Genomic DNA, 24,001 nt, shown 5'->3' with positions numbered 1-24,001 from the left:
GCTTTTAAATTTTTATTTTTGGTGGATGTGCTAAATTCATTTGTCTTGTGTTTGTCGTATGTTAGCGTTATAATAGTGAAATTGTTTCTTCTTGTTGTTTTTCTGTTGAGTGGGGGATTGTATTCTCGTATTCTCATAACCCCAGGCTTCTTCCATTCCCCTTTCAAATCGTATTTTCAAAGTCTTGTGTAGACTTATGTTTCATTTCATGTAAGTGTTGATTTGATTTGAAATAAATCTTGTACTACTACTACTAAAATAAACGCATGTAAATCATATGTCACTATCAAACTTGAGCTGTAGATGGGTTTAACGCGGTCACATGCACTGGGTGCAGGAGCATGTGACGTGCATTCACGTAGACTTTTCATTGGAGGAGGCTGAATAAACGTATGTGACAGCATAGCATTAGCTGCAAATCCACCCAAACAGAACTTTCTGACTGTCCACTGTGAGGAGGAGCAAATTGGAAGACCTAGCAAATGTTTTAGATGAGGACACAATAACATTCAAACCTCTGAGCAAAGCGCAATGGCTGCTGAGGCATCAAGCCGTGAAAGCAGCTCTGAGAAACTACACTGTGCTTGAAGAATACTGCAAGAGAGAATCTAACAACAATGGAGATCCTGTGGCAACAAAAAGTTATTGCTTCAAGGAGTTAAGTGATTCAAAGTTCAGGCATACTTTTCTGCTCTAGGAGATGTTTTGGTTAACTGGCACGGCTCTGCCTTTCTCTTCAAAGGGCTAACCTGAATGTGATGGAAGGACACTGCTTAGCAAGAGCAAAGACTGAGAAGTTCCATTCCCAATACTTGAAGGATAAGAGGGATGTTCCGTGAAGTGAGCGTGTCAAAGAGGTGATGAGGACCTCAGCAACTGAAATACCAGTGAGACTTTAATCCAAAAGCTCTGGAACCTTGGATGCTGGTTTTCCAGAAGATGAACTCAAGGAATGGTCTGCATTTGACATTGAATCTTTGGACTAAGCTTTTATTTTGGATGCACATTCATTGCCACACTGACAGACAAGTATTAGGCCATTTTCCGCCACATACATTTAAAAGAGGCTGTATACCAAGAATATGTCGAGTTCAAGTACACAATGAAGCGAAAACTTAAACAAAGGTCAATAAAACCTTCCCAGATATGGGATCACTTAGATCTGAAGAACTCAAGGAAATCTCTCAGCTTCTTGATATTTGTGCTACATTTCAAGCATCCAGTGCAGATTGTGAAAGAGGCTTTACACTTTAGTGAATCGTATCAAAACAGCATCCAGAAAATTGTCTTGATGTGGCACATTTGGACCAGCTGATGCACATAATATCAAAGAATGAAGCAAATGAACCCTTCCATCTGGACGAAGTCTAAAATCACCAGAGAAGTGATCAGAACAGATGGCAAAATCAGGTAAAATTTAAGTCCCCAAGCAGCAGACTTGCACTTATTTGGGTGTCATTTATCAAGACTTCATTTATGGAGGATAATTATTAAAGGACCTGGATGCGATAATTTATGAGCAGTACCAGTGCTGATTAAAAATGCTGCATGGTTTAAAGTGGGAAAAAAAAATCTCTGTGTACATGTTTCACATCTTCCAGACTATGACCCCAACCCAGACCACAACATGGCTTCTTTCCCAGAAGGGCTCTGCACTTATAGAGATAATAATTTTCTTGGCTGAAAATAATTATATTAGTTTCTATAACATTACATAACATTTAAGGAGTTGTGAGAGTTATACCTACTCTATAAATGTAATCATGTTTGGTTGAGAGCAGTGCACAGCCTTACCCTCTGTTTGCCATGATTGGATGGAGAAACATGACTGGTTGGTCAAAATTCATTATTTTCTTGGCTAGCCAAATATGGTAAAAAATGTTTTGTAGGTTGTGTTTTGAACCTCTAGCCTGAAACTTAAAACTTGAATTTTTTAAACGTTTGCAAGTTACAAAATAACTTACAGGTACAAAACAAAAGTCCACTTCTAGTTCCATACCTTAAGAGACGCCATGAAAACGGAACATATGATTGTGGTGCCTATGATAGGTGTATCGTGAAGTATGTAAAAGGCTAATGGAAGTTTCACACACTTATGATGTACGGGGATGCTGTCATATGCGGCTCTTACGCCAAACTCTTGTCATCGGTAAGGTGTGAGGTGCAAATACATGTGCATGGAGTGAGCGCGAGATATATAAGTGACGTAGGATGTCCACACTGTGGGAATGTGGCATTACAGGCTCGAAGTGCAGTCCACTTGATTTTGGTGAGTGGGAGAATGAAAAATCTTAACACCATGCTTATGTCTCTACTACTTCACCCTTACTTAACATTTTTGCTCTAAAGTCTCATTGAGCGGTCTATGAGCTTGATATTTGATCTTTCTTTTGGCCGCAGACAGCCCATAACCGCCCGTAAAGGGAGTTTTGACTTTGGGTCTCTGCTCTGAGAAGAAGCTTTCCCTCCTTAATTTGAGTTGGAACTCTGTTTTCTGACTGTAGAAATACCTGCTGCTGTCCTTGCTGGGAACAATCTGGATACATTCTCTCTTCAAGAAGGTCCTTTCCACCCACACTCTGTGGACCTGAAACGAGAAGATCAAACATCAGGAAGTTGCTGTTTCTCAGAGTCCCATACATCTCAACCTATTAAATCAGTTCAGAGGTTTTTTTAATGCATCATGCTAAGTTGGAAATAAAGTTAAAATACAACTAAACACAAATGTTATATTTCAGGTCAAATAATTATGGCCCGCAGCAACAGTCACTGACAGCAAGGACCATTTTGTTTTTGCAGTTGGAAAGATTTCTGTCTTTGAGCGAAAATTTGACACCGGCCAAATGCGCGAAAAGTGACCAAAATTTGCACACACCTACAACTCCCAAAAAATGAAATTTCGACATACTAAAAGACACCCCACCCATGATAATGACATCACAGCGAGCGATAATGTCATAAAATGAATGGGCTGAAAAACAGCGTGGACTCAAATAAAAATAATATAAAAAATCAGTAACAAAACCAAATCACACATGTCAGGGATATTCTGGCCTCCCCTATGACTGCGCTTGGGCTCAACTCCACTCACAGTCTGGGCTGTGAAACACAGTCCCTCCAGATGGGTTGGACTCACTGCCCTTCTGGAGTTGCTCATGGTGAGAGGAGGCGGGCTGGTGTAGGCCTACTCGTGAACCCCCAGCACAGCTCCTAAGTGACGCAGTTTGCCCCAGTGGATGAGTGGGTCAAGTCCTCCTGGCCCGGACTCCGAGCTTCTGCGTGATGATTGGAGGGTCTGTCGAAAGACTGCATCTCCTTTTGACTGACAGCGATTCTGTACTATCAGGAATCACTGAAGCTTTTCGCTCAGTCCCATCACGGATTTCTCAAGTTCAGTTGAAATAAAAACTGCTGCAACCTATTTCTTTGATATTTGCTTGGTGAAATTGCTTGATTTTCATCATACATTTCAGACAATTATACACCACATTCCTTGTTTCAGTTTTACAGAGTTTAATCTTTTTTTTTAGATTGTTCATTCTTCACTTTGATTCAGGAAGACTGAGGTCAGAACTTAAAGTCCTGTATTCAGATCAGGACTTGCAGGGTAACAGGGGAAAGCTGTGTGATTACTTGGTGTTCCTTAAAGACATGGAGTTGGACAGTGCAATGCCTCAGCCTTACTAACTGTTCTCATTAGTGGCAACAATTGGAGCTACATCTGCAGGTGTAGAAAGGAGCTTCTCCTGTTTAACACTTGTGCTATCTTAGATGACCCCACCCTTACATTGATGTGTTCTCCCTACCATGACAAAGGTGGATAAAGGTGGAATGATTTCATGTAATCCATGGACACCAGTGAAGATCACAAATCATTGAAGAAAAAAGGTTCAGAGCACTGTCTAGTGGGTCTAGATGACCCAACTCCCAATGTCAAAGTGCCTAGGATAGCACAAGGGCTAAAGAGACTCAAGTTCTATGCCCGAAACACAATGGGCCAAGGCCGTTTAAGCAGCCTAGCTCTGCTGGCCATTGAGAGGACAATGGTCAAGTCACTTGAAAAGAATCCTAGTTGGTACAACAGGGTCACAGACCTTTTTCTTGAAAAGGAACGTAGGGCAGAATTTACTTTTAAATAAATGGACAATTTTATGATGTAGGCCGAAAATGAGCTTCCCCTCTCTGACAGACCAGTAGCATTTCTAGGGTTCTATGGTGTAGTGGTTAGCACTCTGGACTCTGAATCCAATAGTCTGAGTTCAAATCTCAGTAGAACCTTGAAACTATCCTCACTCATCATTGTTACATGGATCTACTGTATACAATCAAGCTGCTCAAACTGATTGACTAAAAACAACAGACATTGTCATGGTCAGTTTTCTAGCAACAAAATTCTTTTTGGGTTTTCAAAAATCATCTATACACTTCAGTTAGTGTACAAAATATGCCACATTACTTCGTAATATAATGTTTATTTTTTTCATAAATCTTGTTTTTGTCAAAATATTTCAAGTTTTGTTAGAATTTTTATTGTAAAAATGTAAGTGTACAAAGGTGTTATAGTAAGCAATCTGGACTTCTGAATCCAGTAGTCAGAGTTCAGAATTCAGTAGAACCTTGAAACCCAACCAACTCTCCTTACCCCTTGTTCATTCCTGGGCAATTTAACATTGGGAGTTGGGTCATCTAGACCCACTAGACAGTGCGGTGAACCTTTTTTCTTCAATGATTTGTGATCTTCACTGGTTCACTGGTGTCAATGTAAGGATGGGGTCATAGGATAGCACAAGGGTTAATCATCACTGTAACATGAGTCTAAACAACCCAGTATTTTAAACTAACCAATTAAAAATAACAGACATGTTCGAACATAACTTCAATTTTCTGGCCTCTAGCAATGAAATTCTTTTTTTGATTTATTCTATACACCTTAGTGTATAAAATATCCCACATTATTTTTTTCGATATAATTTTTATTTTAATCATAATTTTTTATATTGGTCAGCATAGTTTCCAATAATAATGTGGGATGTTCTGGGGTTCTATGGTGTAATGGTTAGCACTCTGGTCTTTAAATCCATTGGCCTGAGTTAAAACTTCAGTAGAACCTTGAAACCCAACCAACTCTCCTTACACACCATTGTTACATGGATCTAAACCAGGGGCTCCCAAATCCAGGCCAATAATTCTATGCTCATCACTGTCAGTGTACAAAATATCCCACAAATACTTTTACATATAATTAACATTTAATCATAAATCTTTGTCTTGGTCAAAAATATGTCTCATTGGAAGGTTCTATGATGTAGTGGTTAGCACTCTGGGCTTTGAATCCAGTGGTGTGAGTTCAAATCTCTGTGGAACCTCGAAACCCAAACAACTCTCCCTACACATCGTTGCTACATGGACCTTAACAATCCAGCATGTGAAACTAATGGACTAAAAATAACATGCATACCATCTTACATAGCTTAATTTTAAAATCCCTGCATTGGCTCCCCATATGCTTCAGGATTGATTTTAAGATACTTTTAACCGTTTTTAAATGTCTTAACGGTCTTGCGCCTTCTTATTTATCAGATCTTTTAGTAAGATATGAATCCTCGCGGACCCTGAGATCCTCTGGCACTGGTCTGTTAACCATTCCAACTGTAAAAACTAAAACCTATGGAGAGGCTGCATTTCAGCATTATGGTCCCCGCTTATGGAACAGTCTGCCAGAGGACCTGAGAGCCGCAGAGAGCATTGATACTTTTAAGAAAAGGCTCAAGACCCATCTTTTTAACCTGGCTTTTAGCTAATTTTTTATTTATTTATTTTACTACTTTTATTTATTTATTCAGTTATTTATCTATATGTATTTTCTATTTTTATTTTATTTTTTTATCCATTTTATCTTGTTTTATGAACTTGAACCTGATTTTTAACGTGTTATTTTAATTTACCTTATTTCAATGTTTTATCGTTTTTATCAATATGTTTACTTTTTGATTCTCATTTTTATTTCCGGTGCTTCCTCAGTTCGGACCTCTCCCTCTGGGACGGCTGCTGTTCAGCCACTGCGGCTCTGGGTGGGGACCTGCATCACCGCTTAGCTGTGGTGGAGCGGTCCCCGCCTGTGATGTTGCATTTGGCTGTCTATGCGGCTGTTCACAGGGGGGGAGGTTCCAATTACTAGCGTTTCCCGCATCATGTTTTTGTGCTCAGCATATGTTTTATAGCCTATTTTTCATTTTCATTTCCCATCAGTTAGAGAGTGGGAGGTGTGAAAGGCGTGGGGGGCTAGGTACGGGGAGGGGGGCCCTATTATTTATTTATTTATTTATTAATGCTTGCTTGTTTTTATATTTTGTTGTTTTAATGTAAAGCACTTTGTGTTATATTTTTATATGAAAAGTGCTTTATAAATAAAGTTTGATTTGATTTGATTTGAAGTTTTCTGGCCTCCAAAAACAATTAGAGGCGGCCGTGGTGCAGTGGTAGGGCGGTCGAGCTCCAATTGTAAGATTGAGTAAGTTTGATTGATTAGTTTGATTCCCGCCTTGCTTGCCCATGTGTCGAAGTTTCCTTGGCCAAGACACTGAACCCCACCCTGCCTCTGGTGGAAGGTTGGCGCCAGTGTTTGGCAGCGGAGCCGCCACCAGTGTGTGAATGTGTGTGTGAATGTGTCTGTGACTGTGAAGCACTTCGGGCCTTTGAAGAAGGTAGAAAAGCGCTATGTAAGTATGCGCCATTTACCAACAAATTATTTATTTATTTTTTTCTTCAAAAAAACATCTAGACACTTCAGTTAGTTTACAGAATATGCCACATCAATTTTTGATTTAATTTTTTTTTTTATTATTTATGGAACTGAACATGTTAAAACACACTCGATATGGACCTATAAGGAATGTAGGCTTAGTTAGCAAAACATTTCAGTTGCTGACGACATCCAAAAGTTTACTTTTTCCAATTTAATTTCGATCTGTTCGTTATCCCCTGGCAACCAAAACATAAAATGGTTGCTATGGAGATAAAACCAACAGAAAAGCTGCCATTTAAAAAAAAGTTGATTTTCTATCATCTTGTCATATGTAGCTTTTACCAATAAGATCATCTCAAGCAATGTGTTTTTCTGAGTGAGTTGATGATGCTGATCACAATGCTAATGAGTATTGATGCACACTGGTTTTTTGCAGACTTTTGGACATTCTAGGGCACTCGATTTTGGAATTGTAGATTTGGACAGGGCAGCACTAAAAAATGGCTAACGCACTATATAGTGAACTATATAGTGCTTTATATAGTGAAGAGTGAATGAATTTGGAAATAGCCTATATAAAACTGAACATACTGACCCCTCCTCCCAGGAAGTACCTGCTAGCTAAAATCCCATAGATTTCTATAGGGAAATAAACAGCTGTTACTCAGTCATTTTATTAGTCAGAATAACCATTCTTGCTCTGATACCTTTTTTTCACATCTTCTTGGTAATCCTACATTTTTTCTTTGCAGCAAGTCATTCAAGTTATAAACTGATTGATCAGGGGCCTCATTTATAAAACTTTGCATAGGATTTGCGTCAGAAGTGGCGTACGGATGAAGCATAGGACGTGCGTACGCACAGAAATATTCGGATTTATAAAACCGTGCGCACGCACATCCTACGCATCTTTCCCTTAATAAATCACAACCAATTCTAAATGTAGCGCAGCTTTTGCGGCTTTATGACACGCCCATAGTTGCCCATAAATAGTCCGTGAAACGCCCACAAATGAATATTCATTGATTGCGAAACCATGGCACACACCGAGAGGAAATGAAAAAAACGTAACTTCACTCAATGTGAAGTAGAAATTATCGTTGGCGAGGTGGAATAGAGGAGAAAAATGTTGTTTGGAGGACACAGTGTGGGCATTACTAATGCCAAAAAGGCACGTGAGTGGCAGACGGTGGCAGACGCCGAAAATGCTTTAGCCTCACAACCTCGGACCGTGGCCGAAATAAAAAAGTAATGGTCGGACATCAAAGTCGAGGCGAAAAAACTTCTAGCGCTTCTAGCGCACGCGTAGTTCCTCCGAGTGCTCCTCTGCCCAAAAGCCCGCATAGGTCCAACAGGACGGCTCGAGGAAGTCTGAACCGGCTCATAAGCCACTCGTCCTCGTTTGCCAGCAAGTCTCCTTGCTGTCTAAAGATACGTTCACTCCGAATTCTTCCATTTGCCACATCTTCTAAGAGCGCAAGATCAGCCATTGTGCGTCATTACGCATTGTGATGGGGCATTTTATTTCCCTCCATTTAATTACATCTGACAAGCTACAGATGTCGGGAATAATCGACGTGGAAATGGGAAACTGATCAGCGCAAAAGTTATTTCTTGTTGCGTTTTGAATGGTTGAGACATACGCCATACATTGTTTTATCAAAAATAAAACAAACTAAAGGCACATGCATGAATACCATAATTCCGTAGCTTATGAAGAAATGTTTTGCTCTGAAAACAACTTTCCCCAGTGGACAATTAATATGTTTGTCCGTCCGCCCGCACCTATATCTGCTCCGCCAGACGGACACATTAACGAGAATATCAGTTTTGTACATTATTTCGTTCTGTTAACTATATTATTTATGAGGATGAATTGCACAACATGCCAATATTGCAGAATATATTTCATTTTTCTTTCTGCAAATAAGTGTTCATTTGAATTTCTGTTGTAATTTCTGTTTGATTTTTTTTGTTTGTTTCACTGCTGATCGATCAAACGGGTGTTCGTGTGGGCTGTTAATTGTAAGACTTGCTTTGTGAAGTCTTCATGTTATTTATCAGAGGCAGTATTGTCATTTTCACTTTCATATGTTTCTTCCATCTGCCGACGGTGTCGCAGTTTCTCATTTCACCCGTTTTTGTGCGTACGCCTGGGTCAGAGCTTGCGTGAAGGACCGCACATTTTCCCGTCAAGTTTGCTTTTTATAAATCTCAACTATTGCGTAGAGAGTGGCGTACGCCTTCTTTTGTGCGTACGCAACGTTTATAAATGAGGCCCCTGGTGTCTCAGCAAAAGCATGTGGTCCCTGCTGGCCCCCACCTTGAACATTTGATTGACAGATTCTCAATGGAAGGGGTGTGGACTTAAAACAAGCTCACTCCTGATGGGCAACAATAGTTGCCATAGAATCAGAACTCGGACCAATTACAGTCGCTTGGCTCCAAATGGCGTTGCCTATATCACAGAAATAAAAGATGACGTCCGAAGCTTCGCTGCCCGTTTGTACCACGTGACTGATTCTTGGAGTGGTTGAGATGGTGCCGCGGCTGTTGGCAAATGATTTCTGTGAGATGAAGTTTTACATTCTGCACCAGCTCAACAATCAACAGAAACATCGCAGACTGCCTTAGCTAATTGTTTAGAAGGATGGAGCTTTCCGTTTGTCAATTCACCAAATCCTCTCATCCTCAGTTTGATTCCACTGCTGTGCACAGAAACAGAACTGTCTGTTAAGTCCCAGTTTCCTGTTTGTTTAAATCCATTCAACTTCATCAACCCTGAGTGAGTGTGTGAGTGCATGTGAGTGTGTGCTCACACGTGTTTGAGTGTGCATGAGTGCCCATGCATGTGTGTCTTCACATGTGTCATAGTGTATACATGTTTGTCTGTGTGGGTGCATGTGTTTTTATGTGTGCACTGCATCTGTATGTGTGTGTAATTGTGAGGCCAGAATTAGAGAAAATGCTGCACTCTGAATAATGGAGGATTAAAGTTTGAGCAGCACATGAGCCTCAGTGTCATTCTCCCTTTAAAGAGCGAATCATCCTCTTCATCATCACCACGTCATCTTCCCTTTGTCTACACAGGTTTGATGCTACAGACACTCTCCGTCTGTCTCTACGCTCAGTTCAGCGGAGTGACTTTAAAGAGACGGAGACAAACGTCAGCGAAACCACAACCTCGTCCGGATTCTCCATGTCCTAAAAGGCATCCAAAAGGAGTCAGACTGCCGTCTACAGGAGTCCAAAGCTTCGACGTCTTTTCAAAAAGATCTTTAAAAAATAAAAATAAAATAAAAACTCTTTTAATGAAGTTTCAGTTTTACCTCAGACCCTGTACCTGTTCAAATACAAGATGTTAGTGATTCTCTGAGTTCTTTTGTGGAGCAGAAGAATGTGATGCTACAATAGAGTTTTAGGGCCAGTTTACAAAACAAAAAAATTAAAGGACGACTTTAAAGTCCTAAAAAAAAAAAATAATAAAAAAAAAATAAAGCCTTAAATTTACGTGAAGTCCTAACTGGTAAATTACGAGATTACAGTCATATATTTATGACTTTCAAAGTCCTAGGCTAAATTTATTACTTTTTTCTCGTGAATTTACGCGTCTCAAAGTTGTTAATTTACAAATTTAAAACATGTTAACTTTATGAGAAAAAATTCATACATTTACAAGAAAAAAAAGTCCTAAATTTATGCGAAAATAAGTAAAAATTAATCGAATTGTCTGTTTATCGGAGCCGCTTGAGGATGGAAGATGTGGAAATTTTTGTGAAGCTTTTTTTCCAGATGGGTTTTAAAATCAAAGAAACATTTTGAAGACTCAAAATCAAATTATTATTAGTTTAGTTTGCTTTCCAGTCTTCGTGTCAGAAATGTGAAGTTTCATATGTAAAATAATGAGCCTTCCAATGTGTCCCAAAAATGATGGAATAGCCTGATTGCAGGATGTGAAGACTCCAGGAAGAACAAGAACATCATCTGATGTTTAGTTAGAACATTTTAACATCAATTTATAAAATGTTCAAATGGTTTCTAAATTTGTCAAGAAAAAATGTTTCTGTTAGTTTGACGTATAAGAATTTATAATCCTATTTACAAAACTTTATTCAGTTAGTTTAACTAGTAATGTGAATCCCCTTTTTTTAACTTAGACGGTTTTGAAATGGAAATTTGAAGAACACTGTATACCTTTATTCAATCCAACCGTGTAGAAATGGGATAGAAATGGATTCACTTGTTTGGTAGAACCACCAAGCTCTAACGATGCCAGGAATTTTTTGCAAAGATATTTCTTGCTGTTGATCCGCAGCACATTCAGCTTTCTGCTCTGATTTTACCTTTCTTGTATAGAGCCAGACCAGCCTCAGTGCTATTGTCGGTCTGGCTGGTCTGACTGGTGGTGGTACATGGCTTGCTGAGTGTAGTAGTAGCATTTTACAATTTAGCAAAAAATACCCCAACAATATTTTGTTGGGATGAAGGTTACTGGCAGAAGCCTTAAAGCAAAGCCTCAGGTACTTTTATGTTTTTAAAAACTAAAAATGTGTTGGTGCCGACTCCAACACAGGAGGAGGGTTAAAACAGAGACTTTTGTGAAAACTTTTGAAAGTATTTATTTCTACATGTACTAAAATACATAAAAGGATAATTATTTTGTAGGAAAAAAATGCACCAAGTTGCAAATCTGTGATCATCCTGATCTAATATGTTCATTGAAAGAGCTTGGAGATGGAACAGACCAAAAACAGAAATCCCTGCTTTCAAACTTTTGAGGATGTTCTCTTCCTGTCCTGGGGGGCTCTGCAGGGGCGGGGGGGGGGTGTCTGACAGTCTACAGGGGTCTGGATCACCGCCTTACCTTCTGTGATCCAGAAGATGTCCGACGTGTAATGGAAGAGTCTTTGATGGATCCGTTTGTTCCTCTCCTTCCTCTGTTGTCCATGATGAAGATCAGTTGTCCTTTTGCTTCATCCTCTCATGTCCACTGTCTCAATGGACTACCTATGTTTGTGTTTTCTCTTCACCAACTTCTTGTCTGTCTCTTCTTGTTCCTCCCTGATGTTTCCTCCTCACTGATCTTCTCTGTATGGTTTTTTTGTCTCCCCTCTGCCCTGTAAACTCCAGCTGCAGTCCTCTGTGGTCTGTTCAGTCTGTTGAACGTGGGGGGAGCAGACGCCCCCCTTTCAGTTGTAATCAGGATTAGTGGATGCAGGGAGAATGGAGGGCGGTGTTTTTTACCGGCTGTAGATTTAATAAACGCTGAGTGAAGTTAAATCTTCTTTGTGAGGCTTTTTACAGGCAGCAGTCACACAGATTCAAATCCAATCACCTTCTTCAGCTGATGTTTGGATCACAGCGCCACCTGCTGGCTGCATTGGAAGGCAGCAGCTTTGCAAGAAGGTGACTTTGCAACATTTTGCTATGTAAAAATTGATGTTATATAAAGATTTGGAAGGAACCTCCCTTGTTCCACATATTTCCTGCTGTACTTTGTTACCCCTTTCAACATGCTCTACAGTGACACCTACACACTAATGGAGGCAGAGCTGCTGTGCAGGGTGCTAGCCACGCCTACAGGGGCACTGTGGTGTGTGGTGTCTTGCTCAAGGGCAGTTCAACACAACTGAACCTGGAGTCTTCAGATCAGAGGTGAACAACTCCACATAATTTAAGGTAAAACTATGAATTTAGGACAGAAATTTGGTGAGGGTTTTAACATTTAGAGTTGAGGCTCAGATACTCTATGCTGCACCTCTGGTTTGTCCCATGGTTAAACCTGGAAAATTAACCATCTTTTTTGAGAAATTCACACAGACTGAATCTACGGAGCCCCCTGGGGGCCACTGGTTAAAAAGAAAAAAAAAAATCAGATAAACTGTGCCCACCTTTGATCGAAGGGCTGTTCACATCCGAGTACAGTGCCTCAAAGGGAACACACTATCTAGCAGAACTGTTATGTGAGCCCGACATCTTTGAACATAGGGCCGCTCCCATCCGAGTACGATGCCACTAGGAAAATAATATATAATGGAACTGCCATGGAACAAGACCTGGAAGACGACACAAAGCATAAGTAACACCCATATATTCGAGGCTTCCAACTGGCATAAAATAAATATTCAGACATCAAAAATGCTAGAACTTATTTTCCTTTGTGCTGCTTATATGTCAGTCGATCGATTTTAGTCTGATGTATCTTTGAATGCGGAGGAGGACCCTCGCTCCATTGCTTTGAGTGTAGAAATAGGCATGTGGAGTGCAGCTGTCGAAGCGGCACCGATTCACGAGGAGTGCCAGGCCAAACCTCATGTATATAGATGCAGACAACAACAAGTCTCTGAATGGAGATGCTCTCAGTCGAGTGTCTTCTGCTTGAAAGCAGGGCAGAATGTGAGGATTGGCTTGCGGACACAAAATGTTGAATTCTTAGAATTTGAAGCTAGAGAGAGCGTCAGCAATGTTATTTCTATGGCCAGGGATAAAAGTTGCTTGTATTATAAAGATATTCAAACCCCTAAACCATGTCAACCGAAGCATTAAACTACTGATCATGACACTTCTTGAATGTCCTTTATTAATAATCACCATCGTGGTTGCGTTATCGCAGAACACCATAATCCAGTTTGTGGACTAATTAGAGAAACATTAAAGCTGTGGATTTGTGTTCAGCATCCGAAATTTCTGGCAGCCAGACATCAGCAAACCACTCGTCATAAAAACCCCTTTTACCCCTGCCATAAGGCACAAGGACTCCCCGGACGTATAGAGCCTCCAAGATGCAATGGGCAGGCCAGTCCTTCAGACGCTTGGCAGAGAAGCAGGAGCTGCGGTGCTGAGCCACCGGAAGAGGGGTTAGCAGGAGGGGCAGACGTGGGGGTGACAAACGCCTCCACATCGGAAGAGGGGAGATGATCGCTGTCCGAAAAAGACAGGGAGAAGACATCATGTCGAAAAGCAAGAAGGAGAACAGCGAGCCCGGAGAACCGGCGACAAACACAGTGCTCGCGGAAATGGATGACAGAGGGCGTAGAACACACACCTGGTTCTGTAAGTAGGTCACAGAACAGGCGAGTCAATTGGGCTGAACCGTCCATGGGGAGGTGTAAACAGGTAAATGCACTGCTGAGCTGCCTGCCTGAAATTCTCCCAAGGTCGTTCATTTTATGAAGTGCTGACCCGTGTTTGAAAACCGCATATGATGAATCTCCTATAGCAGTTTATGTTACTAACAAGCAAGGGTATATTTACTCTGCAGGTTCAGGGGTCAAAAAATATTTTCATGTACAATTGAAAAAATAAAATTGAAGAACAGTTCAAGTGACATTAAATCTCTGTTTTTTAAGTTGAGCTACTTGAAAATTTGGTCCGAGCCTGAATTTTTCCAAAGCCAAATTAACCAGAATTTACAGTGTTTCATTTATTTTTGCATCTGTTCTTCAGACATCTGCGCCGATGAAAGCAGAGAAACCAAAATGGAAATTTCAAGTATTTAAGTGGTTGAATTTATATGGAGAAGTGAAGTGAGCTTGTGAGTCTTGGGTTTTTTGTGCAGTAAGTTTTTCTCATGTGAAAATCACTGCATTCACTAACGTTTCAATCCACGTTACAGCCAACGTTTCTTTTCTATTAAAGCCTCTAAAAGAAATTCCTGTCCCTGCTGCCTCGCTGGATTTGACATGCAAATTTCAGCCAATCAGATCAACCAGAAAGGTTACCGCCCCCAAGTGACAAAAACGCCCCCTTAACCCAGCGAGCGCGGGAGTGAAGTGAGCGCTCAGGATCACTGCTCAGTTAGGATTGCGCCTGCGGTTCCTCACTCAGTTCCTGAATACACCCGCTCAGTTGTCTTTATGCTCGTTCAATATATGGCAGCGATGAAACGCCATAAACAAGTCACACTCTAAGAAAGTGGGAAAGCTACAGTGACCCGCAGATCGGAACAGTGCAATGTAGCCGAAGTGCTCTAATGCAAGGTTGTTAGGGCCAGCAGAAGTCTGCTTGCCTTTCATCATGTATCGCTTCAAGGAGGCCCTTTTATCTGGACGAGCATGCAGCCCCACAAAGTTCACTGATTCTCTCTAATTTGCCCAGTGGATTCCACAGGACAGCCTTGCTGCTCCAGAATACTGCAGCCTTAAAAACAGAACACCTTTAAAAACAGAAGCTGGGTGGCGGTTACAGCACAGAGGTGATGCAGGTGATGCACAGAGAATTGATGGACCATGGGCAAAACAAAACAAATTACCACCAGAGTGCAAATATTTACTAGAGGCCATTCATGTGCAGAGCAGCACTTAAAGTCTAACATTTGCTTCTGTAACGTTTTATTAGATTGAGCTTCATGTGCTGGTTCTTCTGCCTCATCGTGACAGCTTCCCTCATTTTAAGCTTCATTATATTGTTTGCATGACACTTCAGGCACAAAGCCATTTGCTCTTTGTTGTGTTGTCTAAACTAGAACACACTGTAACCAATTCTCTATCAAGAAACTGGAAAACCAAAACATTAACTTCATAAATCCAGACAATGTTAAGGCAGGACTCAAAAAATACCTTCAAGCACCTTTAAGTTTGAGCGTTTATTGCATTGTTTGCAAACTTGGGCTGTTTTTCTTGTCTAATCCATTTCATAGGATGCACTTGTGCTCCGTTTCTGATCTTTTTCAGGTGGTGTGCTGCTGCAAATGAAAAGTTTGGTTTCTCCTCTACATGCCTGCAGTTTGCACTCTGACCCTCACCCAGTGTAAAACACAGTGATGCAAGTGACAAAAGAAAGAAGATTATTTGAGACTGATTTTATGGACAGTGTTTGTTCAAAACTACAATAAAAACAGTTCAGATGAGTTAATGAGCTTTAGCATTTATGCAGCTTGCTAAAGGGACCGGACATACTAAATTGAGCCGTCCTCAGCCTGAGCACTGCAGCATGAACACATGTAGTGACCTCTCCTGCCTCTGGGGGCACTGCTCACACACATTTGTTTTTCTTAAATTTGGCAAAAGAAGCAACTGATCAGGATCCAAAAGTTGATCAGACTCATAGTAAAGGTCACATTCACAACTCCACACACACACACACACACACACACACACACACACACACACACGCATAGGTTACAGTTCATGGCTTGGTCCAGTTGGCACAGAGGTGCAGCACTTCCTGTCAGCTCCCACCCAATCACTTCTCAGTTTTCTTCTTGATGTCAAATGTCCCAGCATTCTTATAGGCTCCCACATATCCAGTATTCTCCACAAGCTCTTCCCGCCCTTCACGCCCTTTTCCCCGACCACTTTCATCAAAGCGCTCCTTGTGAGATCCGGTGTACCGAGACGGGTCAGTCAGACGGTCCACTGCAGCGATCTTTGCAGCTTTCTAATGCAAACAAACAGCAGGAACAACAGTCAGTGTTAGGGTTCGGTTTAGCATATTTTCTTGTTGTTTACTTGTTGTTTTAAGGAATACATGGCTCTATCAGAGGTCAATAAAACTCCAGTCATCTAAGGTAAGGCCGAATGAGTCCAAAACACTTTCTAATAGTTTTATTTTTGTAATGGCTCGTTTCACAGATGACACTCATGAGTGAACCACAGACTGAAGTGGACTAATCTTATCCCAGATTAAAGATGAAGCAACAGTTTAAAAAAAAGGGTGGTGTAGGGGTCAGCACTGTCTCCTTCCAGCCACCAGTCTCAGCTGGCTCCTCTCTGTGTGGAGCTCCTGGTGAATACATGGATTTTCTCCAGGAGCTACAGTAAAGGAATAGTATCTGATATTGTAGGTTTGCCCTCTTAAAAAGAAGTCAACAGTCTGTCATCATCATTTTAGATGCATTAAAATAGTGAGAGATAGGAAATCACAAAGAAAATCAAGAAATCTACTTTGAAGAATTTGTGTTTTATTGATGAAACTAAATATTTTATCCCTTTCTCTGGAAAGACTTGTTACTTTGTGACAAAACCTTTAATATCAGCACAGAAGTCATAGAATTCTTGTAGTGATGAGCAGGATTCTGCACATATCAGGAGGAACCTCATCTTTACAAATCGCATCCAAATCATTCAGATTTGGCAGCTGTTGCTTAGCAACTGAGACCTTCAGCTCTCTCCATCGGTTTTCAATAGGATTGAGGTCCAGAGACTGGCTGGACCACTCCATGACCATGATATGCTTCTCCTTCAGCCTTTCTTTGGTTGCCTTGGTTGTATGTTTTGAGTCATTTTTCTGTTGACCCACCCACCACCTGTTTTGGCTGAAGCTTTAGTTTTTCCTGGATTCCCTGGTTCTGCTTCTCCCTCCTCCTCCAATAGACGTTGTCCAGTGGATTCATGGACCTGACCCACTGACCCTCCAGTTATCTCCCATCTCTTCACTACCAGGAATTAACTTTCCTCTCCATTCTCTGTGTGCCTGACACCTCCTGTTGGAACTAGGAGTTTTTCCCACAGACTCGCAAGGAACCTTAAATTATTTGAAATAAATGGTTTTGCTTTTACAGTTGAGGGTGAAAGTTTGGAGATCTGAGATACTTTCTCTTTCTGGTACAAATTTGTAGAAGTGTTGAATTCCTAAATGGGGAAAATTCTATTTAGCAAATAATAAAATAAGAACTGTTAGACAACTGTTTGAACTCCATAAAACCCATCAACACCCATTTTACAGGACTCAACCTTAAAGTGCCACAAAGAACCGCTCAGAACAGCGTCTTCACCGAATCAGCTTCTGTCTTTGTTTGTGGACCTCTAGAGAAGCAAATTTTGCAGGCTGGGTGAGCAACGTTATATGCTCACGAGTTTAAAGTGTTGGTCAGCACCACATCAACTGTCATAATTTTGTATTTAAAATTAAATGATGTCTGCGTGTTCAGTGTTTTTCTGACATTCTTTTGCGTAAAGCTTGTGTCTCACCGTCACCCCAACGTTGGCCGGTCCCTGGCCCTCCACCAGTTTGCATATGGATTGTAAAGCTTCCTCCTGGCTTTGACCTTTGAACCTCTTCAAAGCCAGCTCCTGGAGGGCGCGCTGAAACTCCTCGTAGGTGATGACTCGAGCTGTCTTCTGCCTGTATGTTGACACAGACGAGGACCACAAGCTCTGGTTCATCATCATGGCATCCATCAGCAAAAATTAGATGCGAAAAATGGAAAACACTCCAAAGATGTACACAGTTCAGAACATGTTTTTATCAAAGCATTTCGTGTAGATTTTGAAAGATGACATTCAAAAATGCTGGTAAAAACTGCAGATTAAAGCAAAACTCTAAATACAAACAAAGAAGTGTACTTTGGACAGTTTTCTTTTAAGAGAATAGGGGAGAGGGGGTGTAGCGGTCTACTGAACCTGCGATCCGTTTGTTTATTCCAGACCAGCTGGCAGCGGCACTTCTGATGAGGGTTTGACCAGAGAAGATATATTTAAAAATTAACTTAAGCTTCAGTAGGTGTCGTGTAACAACATCATTAGGTGGGCTTTCACATTAAATAGGAAGAGAAGGATGTTCTGTGGTACTGCAGATGTAGACCGTTAAGCCACAAATCTTTTATTTACGCCCTAATTGTGAAAACTAATGTCTTTGATTGTAATGGTCACATATTGATGATGTCACTAAGCGCTACATTCTTCATCTTAAGAGGTTGTAGTTGAAGGCATTTTAGCTTTGGGAGAAAAAATTAACACAAATGGTGCACTAAATTTAAGTGTTAGGCAAAGGAATAGAAGCTCACAAGTTTATCGAATTTATTCAACGTTTCTCAAATTTTGCTATTTTTTTTAATGACAATTCAATAAGGCTGATTACAAATAAAAGTGATTCCATTTAAAGCATTCTGATTTCAATACTAATTCATTCTAATTGTATCACTTGGCCCCTTCACGCTGCCTCCTCGTCCATCTCCCTCCAGAATCTCTCATTCTCCTCCAGCTCTGAGGACAATAACCTTAGACTGTGATGACGCTATGCTCCTCAATTATAGTGACAACATTCACCATCATATCTTCTTTACCCTCTCTGACTCTCCCTTGTCCTCCAGAATATACTCATCCTTCCCAAACTCTGCTCCTCTATTACTCTTTCCACTCTTTCCAAACTGTAAAGTAACTGTTTCATATGATTTGACATAGCTGGATGGTTCGGTTGGCTGCGTGAAGCACTGGTGCATGGGAAACCAGGCTTCAATTCCCAGGGGGCCCACTGAGCTTCATTCAGTGTGGGTCCTTGGGCGAGACCCTTCAGGCTGCTGCTGCACAATGTAGCCACAAGGGGGCCCACATCTGTGCCTCCTGGTGTCGGTCCCCAAATGCAGGGTTGTGTCAGGAAGGACATCTGGCATAAAAATCTCTGCCAAACCACCTGTGAAAGCTGACTGGATGTGGCGACCCTTGAAGGGATTGCGTTCCGTTTTTGCCATCACTACCACAGGGTTTGTACTGTCATGAAAAGCCTGGAAAGGTTTTGAAAATAAAAATGCAATTTCTAGGTCCTTAAAAAATTTGTGAAAAACAAAATCTTCTGCAGAGTTTAGGAAAAGTTGTGAAATTTGAATATTTTGGATGAAAAAAAAAAACATTTAAAAAATAGTATAATTTAAACTGTGGCAGAAGTTCATTGCTGTAAAGCAGTTTGAATTGTTGTATTTGTTAAGGCTACAGATGTCATTATTCACTGGATTCTGTATTGTGCGAGCGGCACCAGAGAAGCCAGATGATCCTTCCTTTGTGTAGTCAGTTTGTTCTGTTAGAGGGCAACAGAACAAACTGCCTAAACGCTGTTTTCCACCACGCAGGAAAAGGAAAGAGCGGTGCAGCACAAACTCTCCTTTCTTTCCTCACAAGACCTAAGAAGACAAAACTCACTTGACTTTAGTGAAGATGATGTCCACGTCTGTGCCAGTCACATGCTTGCCGTCGATAATCTTGCAGTCTTTGCAGAGTTTGGCCCAGTTTTTCCCATTGAGCTCCTTCCCTGAAGCTTTAGTGTCTCCGTGAACGGCAAACTTTTGAAATGCTGTGAGGAGCTTATCCTCATGTGAGTTCTCAGCCATGATGAGAAAGCAACTGGGAGATGGAAAGAAGAGAAAACAACAGATTAAAAAAAAGGACCAGTATTGAAATTTTGGAGCCTTCATTTAACAAATGATACATAAAGGATTTTACATCTTCATTCAACTTTAAAATCATTCTGTTAAAACAGATGTGAAAGAGCAAATGAGCCCCTCCTTCCAGTGGTTTGTCAGAGAGGGGAAGCTCTGATCCTGCCCATGCAACTTAATCTTGCACATGCACTTACATGTTCATTGCTCTTTTCATGTCTTTTATATGCCCTGTCAAAGTTAGACAGATCTCCAATCCTCACCTTTGACCAAACAACACATCCGTGAGATGGTTTCATCAAGAGGCATGGCCAGCAGTACATTTTATTTGTCACAGCACTTCCAGTCAGCCAGCTAACTTTGTCATACCAGGAGAGCTGAAAAGACCTGTTATTTTTCCCTGTCTTTTGCAATCAATCAATCTTGGGTGTTGATCTGCCCTGCTGTTTAATTCTAAGTTTTTCCTCGTGAGGAACACTTTCAAATGGCTTCGCCAAAATCAGGTCGAAAATATTAGCACCTTCGTGCGGAGCTTCACCCACGACGCTAGCCTAGCCTACTAACGTTATATGAATGAATGAATGAATGAATGAACGATCTAAAAAAAATATTAAACTCTGTAAAACTGAAACAAGCAATGTGGTGTATAATTGTGTGAAATGTATGATGAAAATCAGGCAATTTCACCAAGCAAATATCAAAGAAATAGGTTGCAGCAGTTTTTATTTCGACTGAACTTGAGAAATCCGCGATGGGACTGAGGGAAAAGCTTCAGTGATTCCTGATAGTACAGAATCGCTGTCAACCCCAGGCTGAGAGGCCGGGACTTTATTGGCAGGCTCTCGCTGTCAGTCAAAGGAGATGCAGTCTTTCGACAGACCCTCCAATCATCACGCAGAAGCTCGGAGTCCGGGGCCAGCCCACTCCCCATTCACCCCCAGAGACGTTGAGCGTCCGTGGGCGGGACATAATCGCAGCGTTTATCCAATGACCGTCTAGTTTCGAAGCGCTGAAAAAAAAACGTTCAAAGCAGCCCCATTGAAGTCAATGGACGCTGGGCTTCCATAGGGAAATGCACTGTGAGAATACAATGTTATTACAATACAATAGTACATATTTGACCATTAATTTTGTGACATTATAAGGGAAGCCGAGCTTCCCTTGCAGTCTTAAAGAAATCGCCACTGCGCTCCTTCTATGTTCTGTGGTCCCTGACTTTGCTTTACAGATGATATTCTGGAGCAGAATTCACACGGAACACGTCTTCTGTCCCTGCTTTGAAACTAAGAGTCAGGCTTTCTTAACAAAACTTCTGCAGTTCTTTAAGAGATCACTAGAAATGTACAATGAAAGAGAGTCAACATTGCTCTCTTGGCGAATTCTTGCCATATTTTCCACAGGGAAGATCAGTTGTTTTCTCCATCTGCTATCTGTCAGATTCTATACTGTTATTAATTTCATTCCTTTTTTCCTTGTTTAATTCTAACCCTTGTGATATCTTGAGGGGTCTTCGGAGGAACGTTGACGTTGGGAGTGGGCCTCCCTACTCTGCATTTTGGGTCCTTCATGCTCATCAAGCCTAAACCTGACAACATGAGGGTGAGAGGTAGAGAGAGCTCAGCTAATTCTTACACTGAAATAAACCGTCAAGATCTATAAAGTTTTTGTATTTTACATAACAGATCTCAAATAATAACAGCATTTGGGAGATAACTGACATCAACACCCCTCCCGCTGGACAGAAAGGGAGAGGGAAATCAAGCGCCACCTTCCAAACTTATAAAGGGAAAACCAACAAAGAAGAACACATTAAGGAGGGGCTACAACTTAACACTGAATACAGGGGGCAAAGAAACTTAGGAACAACCCATAATTTGTGTAATTAAAAAAGAAAGATCTCGCCCCGTTACACTAAGTGTGAAGGAGTGAGGAATAGAAGTCCGTTTATGGGTTTATAGAATCCCCCTGGCTCATGTAAAGGCATTAATGTCAGAGCAGACTTAACTAATTCCTGATAGATTACATTTCTGATGATTTAAATGAGTGAAATGCCCCCATGGGACAGAGTTTTTCTGTGCTGAAATCAGATCATGGATGGATCTACCTGAAGGAATTTGCCTTTCAATGACAAATGCCTCAATTCATATTTACATTTACTGATAACGTTTGCTGAGTACACAAACATTCATGCAAAGACCAATAATCTATGGTGTCACCAACAGGAAAGTCAGTGTTGAAGGGGTGTGGCCATATTGACTGAAATTCACTTAACTGAACAGTGTTATGAAACTTGGCAATTACTTTTAAATGAACGTGAGACAAAGCTGTCAAACTGCAAAGGCTTTATTTAAGACTGCCTTTTAATGTTGATTGAGTGTAAATGAGAAATGTGTGTTATTGTTGTGCTGCTGCCTTTTGGCCAGGACGCTCTTGCAAATGAGATTTTTAATTTAAATTAGCTTTTTATCCTGGTTAAATAAAGGTTTATTAAAAAAAAAAGGATGAAGTACGTTGAGGGTTCTTGGAGTCTAGTCCCACCCCACTCGAATAAAATCAAAACTGCCTGAGATTTTTTTTAAATTGCACTCATAACATTTGCAAAGAAAAAAAAGAGGAACGAACATTGATAGGATTTTCATACACATAAGTAAATATCTCCTTTTTGTATCCCGCCTTCAGTGTCAACATTGGTCATTTGAGGAGGAAGGTGCAACCTCCTCAAATGACCGGTTTTGACACTCAAGGTGGTCATTTGAGGAGGTGTAACCTCCAGCACGGGTTGTGTTTCAGGGGGTGTGAGGGATTTCAGTCCCGCCCATCTCATTGTAGCTGCATTTTACATTCACACAAACTAATGATATAATTTAGTTTGGCCTAAAAAGCCAAATTTTAATATTAAAGGCTGATTTTAAGCAAAAACGCTTTTCACTCAGGAAGTAAGAATTCATCTCAACATTTGTGCCGCAAACGCATCAGTGAGAAGCGTCTAACATTTTGAGTGCTGCTGTTTCACAGATTCACAGATCCTACAAGTTGACACTGTCAAAAGCTGCAGTCAACACACGCACTCACACCAACACACACACACACACACACACATTGTAAAGGTGCTTCTTTTACCACAAGCATTTTTAAACTTACTTTGACATTAACCATGACAAGTTCATGTGGAGCTGGCATACGGACCTCATTACCTAATCCAGCTCTGAACTTCACTGAGAACCTATAAACTGCATTTTGTGATCAACAAAGGCTTCAAAAGGCTGTTCGATTCCTAAAAGATTGTGGTAAATTGGTATGAAGCATGCTGCAAATCCAAGACCTAAATCTCATGACAATGCAGACACAATGTCCCACCACAGAAAAAGAACACTTTGCTGCCCATAACTGCCATTACTACTGATCAAGTGCAAAACACAAATTTAATACAGAAATCACACAATTTAGTCACAAACTGATAATATAGAAGAAATAAATCAATAGCTTTCAAACTAAATGATTTTTTCCAGATATTTGCACCATAGGTTCGCAGGTGAACAATGACTGTGAGGTCAGCAGGCTAGGACCCTCTAGGCAAAAAGGAAAGCTGACCGTAAAAATGTTTTAAAAAACAAATATACCACAACTTTTCTTGTTTTTTTTCTTGTCAGTATCTGTGCAGCTGAGTAGCTATGAAATGTTTTGCAGCGTCCTACCTGTCCGTCCTCCTGTGTCTCTCTGCTCCCTTTCCTGGCCTGAGAACCGCACTGGAGGGCTTGTTATCATCTGTTTATTATGTCGCCATGGTGACATCCTGTCCTACATGCAGAAGAACATCAAAACAGAGACTAGGGAAATGGAGGGCTGATTCTCCGGCTGGGTGAGTGATCTTGGTGCCAAACCTTTTTATTTTCATGAGCTCTGACAACAGAAACAGAAAACAAGGACATGAAGGAGCTGAAGTCATGAAAAAACATTCATCAAACAATACACAAGCAGATGAACTAAGTTGCAAAAAGTGAGTCACAGTGTGAGTTAGGACTTTTTTGCACCTCAAACATGATCAAAAAACACAATTTAAAGAATAAAACCTACTAGTCTTGCGGGTTTTGAGATTTAAGGTTATTATAATCTTAATTTCCTCATTCTGCCTGATTTTCTGGAAGTCTGCATTCATCAAAACACAG

At 40.8% G+C, this 24,001-nt stretch overlaps 2 protein-coding genes and 1 non-coding gene across 9 annotated transcripts in view; 1 reads left to right on the top strand and 2 right to left on the bottom strand.

Annotated features, from left to right (window-relative positions):
* LOC101175302 (transient receptor potential cation channel subfamily M member 1) overlaps positions 1-12,602 on the bottom strand; it is a 51,311-nt gene extending 38,709 nt beyond the window's left edge. For 2 of the 7 annotated variants that reach the window (XR_013654789.1, XR_013654790.1), the window contains exons 1-2: positions 11,610-12,601; positions 2,511-2,587 (exon numbers count right to left, since the gene is read on the bottom strand). Coding sequence is in view for 4 of the 7 variants with exons in the window: in XM_078944180.1 (XP_078800306.1) it covers positions 2,511-2,587; positions 11,610-11,693 (161 nt within the window). In the remaining 3 variants the exon portion in view is untranslated. Of the gene's footprint in view, positions 1-2,510; positions 2,588-11,609 lie in introns of all 7 variants that reach the window. The other 5 variants (XM_078944180.1, XM_078944181.1, XM_078944182.1 and 2 more) reach the window with 3 other exon arrangements.
* On the top strand, positions 4,207-4,278 carry trnaq-cug (transfer RNA glutamine (anticodon CUG)). Its single transcript has one exon. It is a non-coding gene; the product is annotated as a tRNA-Gln (tRNA).
* A 2,712-nt stretch (positions 12,603-15,314) lies between the features above and the next one.
* On the bottom strand, positions 15,315-23,748 carry tppp3 (tubulin polymerization-promoting protein family member 3). The gene is made up of 4 exons (XM_004066808.5): positions 23,531-23,748; positions 19,600-19,800; positions 17,656-17,809; positions 15,315-16,123 (listed from the first exon to the last, which is right to left on the bottom strand). Exons 2-4 carry the CDS (start codon positions 19,785-19,787, stop codon positions 15,929-15,931), a joined length of 537 nt encoding a protein of 178 aa, XP_004066856.1. The 5' UTR covers positions 19,788-19,800; positions 23,531-23,748; the 3' UTR covers positions 15,315-15,928.
* Positions 23,749-24,001: the final 253 nt, after the last annotated feature.

This window comes from Oryzias latipes, chromosome 3, assembly GCF_053564925.1.
Source record: "Oryzias latipes strain Hd-rR chromosome 3, Olatipes_Hd-rR_3.1".
NCBI lineage: Eukaryota > Metazoa > Chordata > Actinopteri > Beloniformes > Adrianichthyidae > Oryzias > Oryzias latipes.
The sequence above is the reverse complement of the archived record's forward strand: the minus strand, read 5'-3'. Positions and strand labels throughout refer to the sequence as shown.

Excerpts from the sequence above, each read along its gene's own strand:
- tppp3 (XM_004066808.5), bottom strand. The coding sequence starts at position 19,787 with ATGGCTGAGAACTCACATGAGGATAAGCTCCTCACAGCATTTCAAAAG. Across the intron at positions 17,810-19,599 it reads ATCATCTTCACTAAAGTCAA|GCAGAAGACAGCTCGAGTCA; the intron begins GTGAGTTTTGTC and ends GTCAACATACAG. Across the intron at positions 16,124-17,655 it reads CGGCCAACGTTGGGGTGACG|AAAGCTGCAAAGATCGCTGC; the intron begins GTGAGACACAAG and ends TGTTTGCATTAG.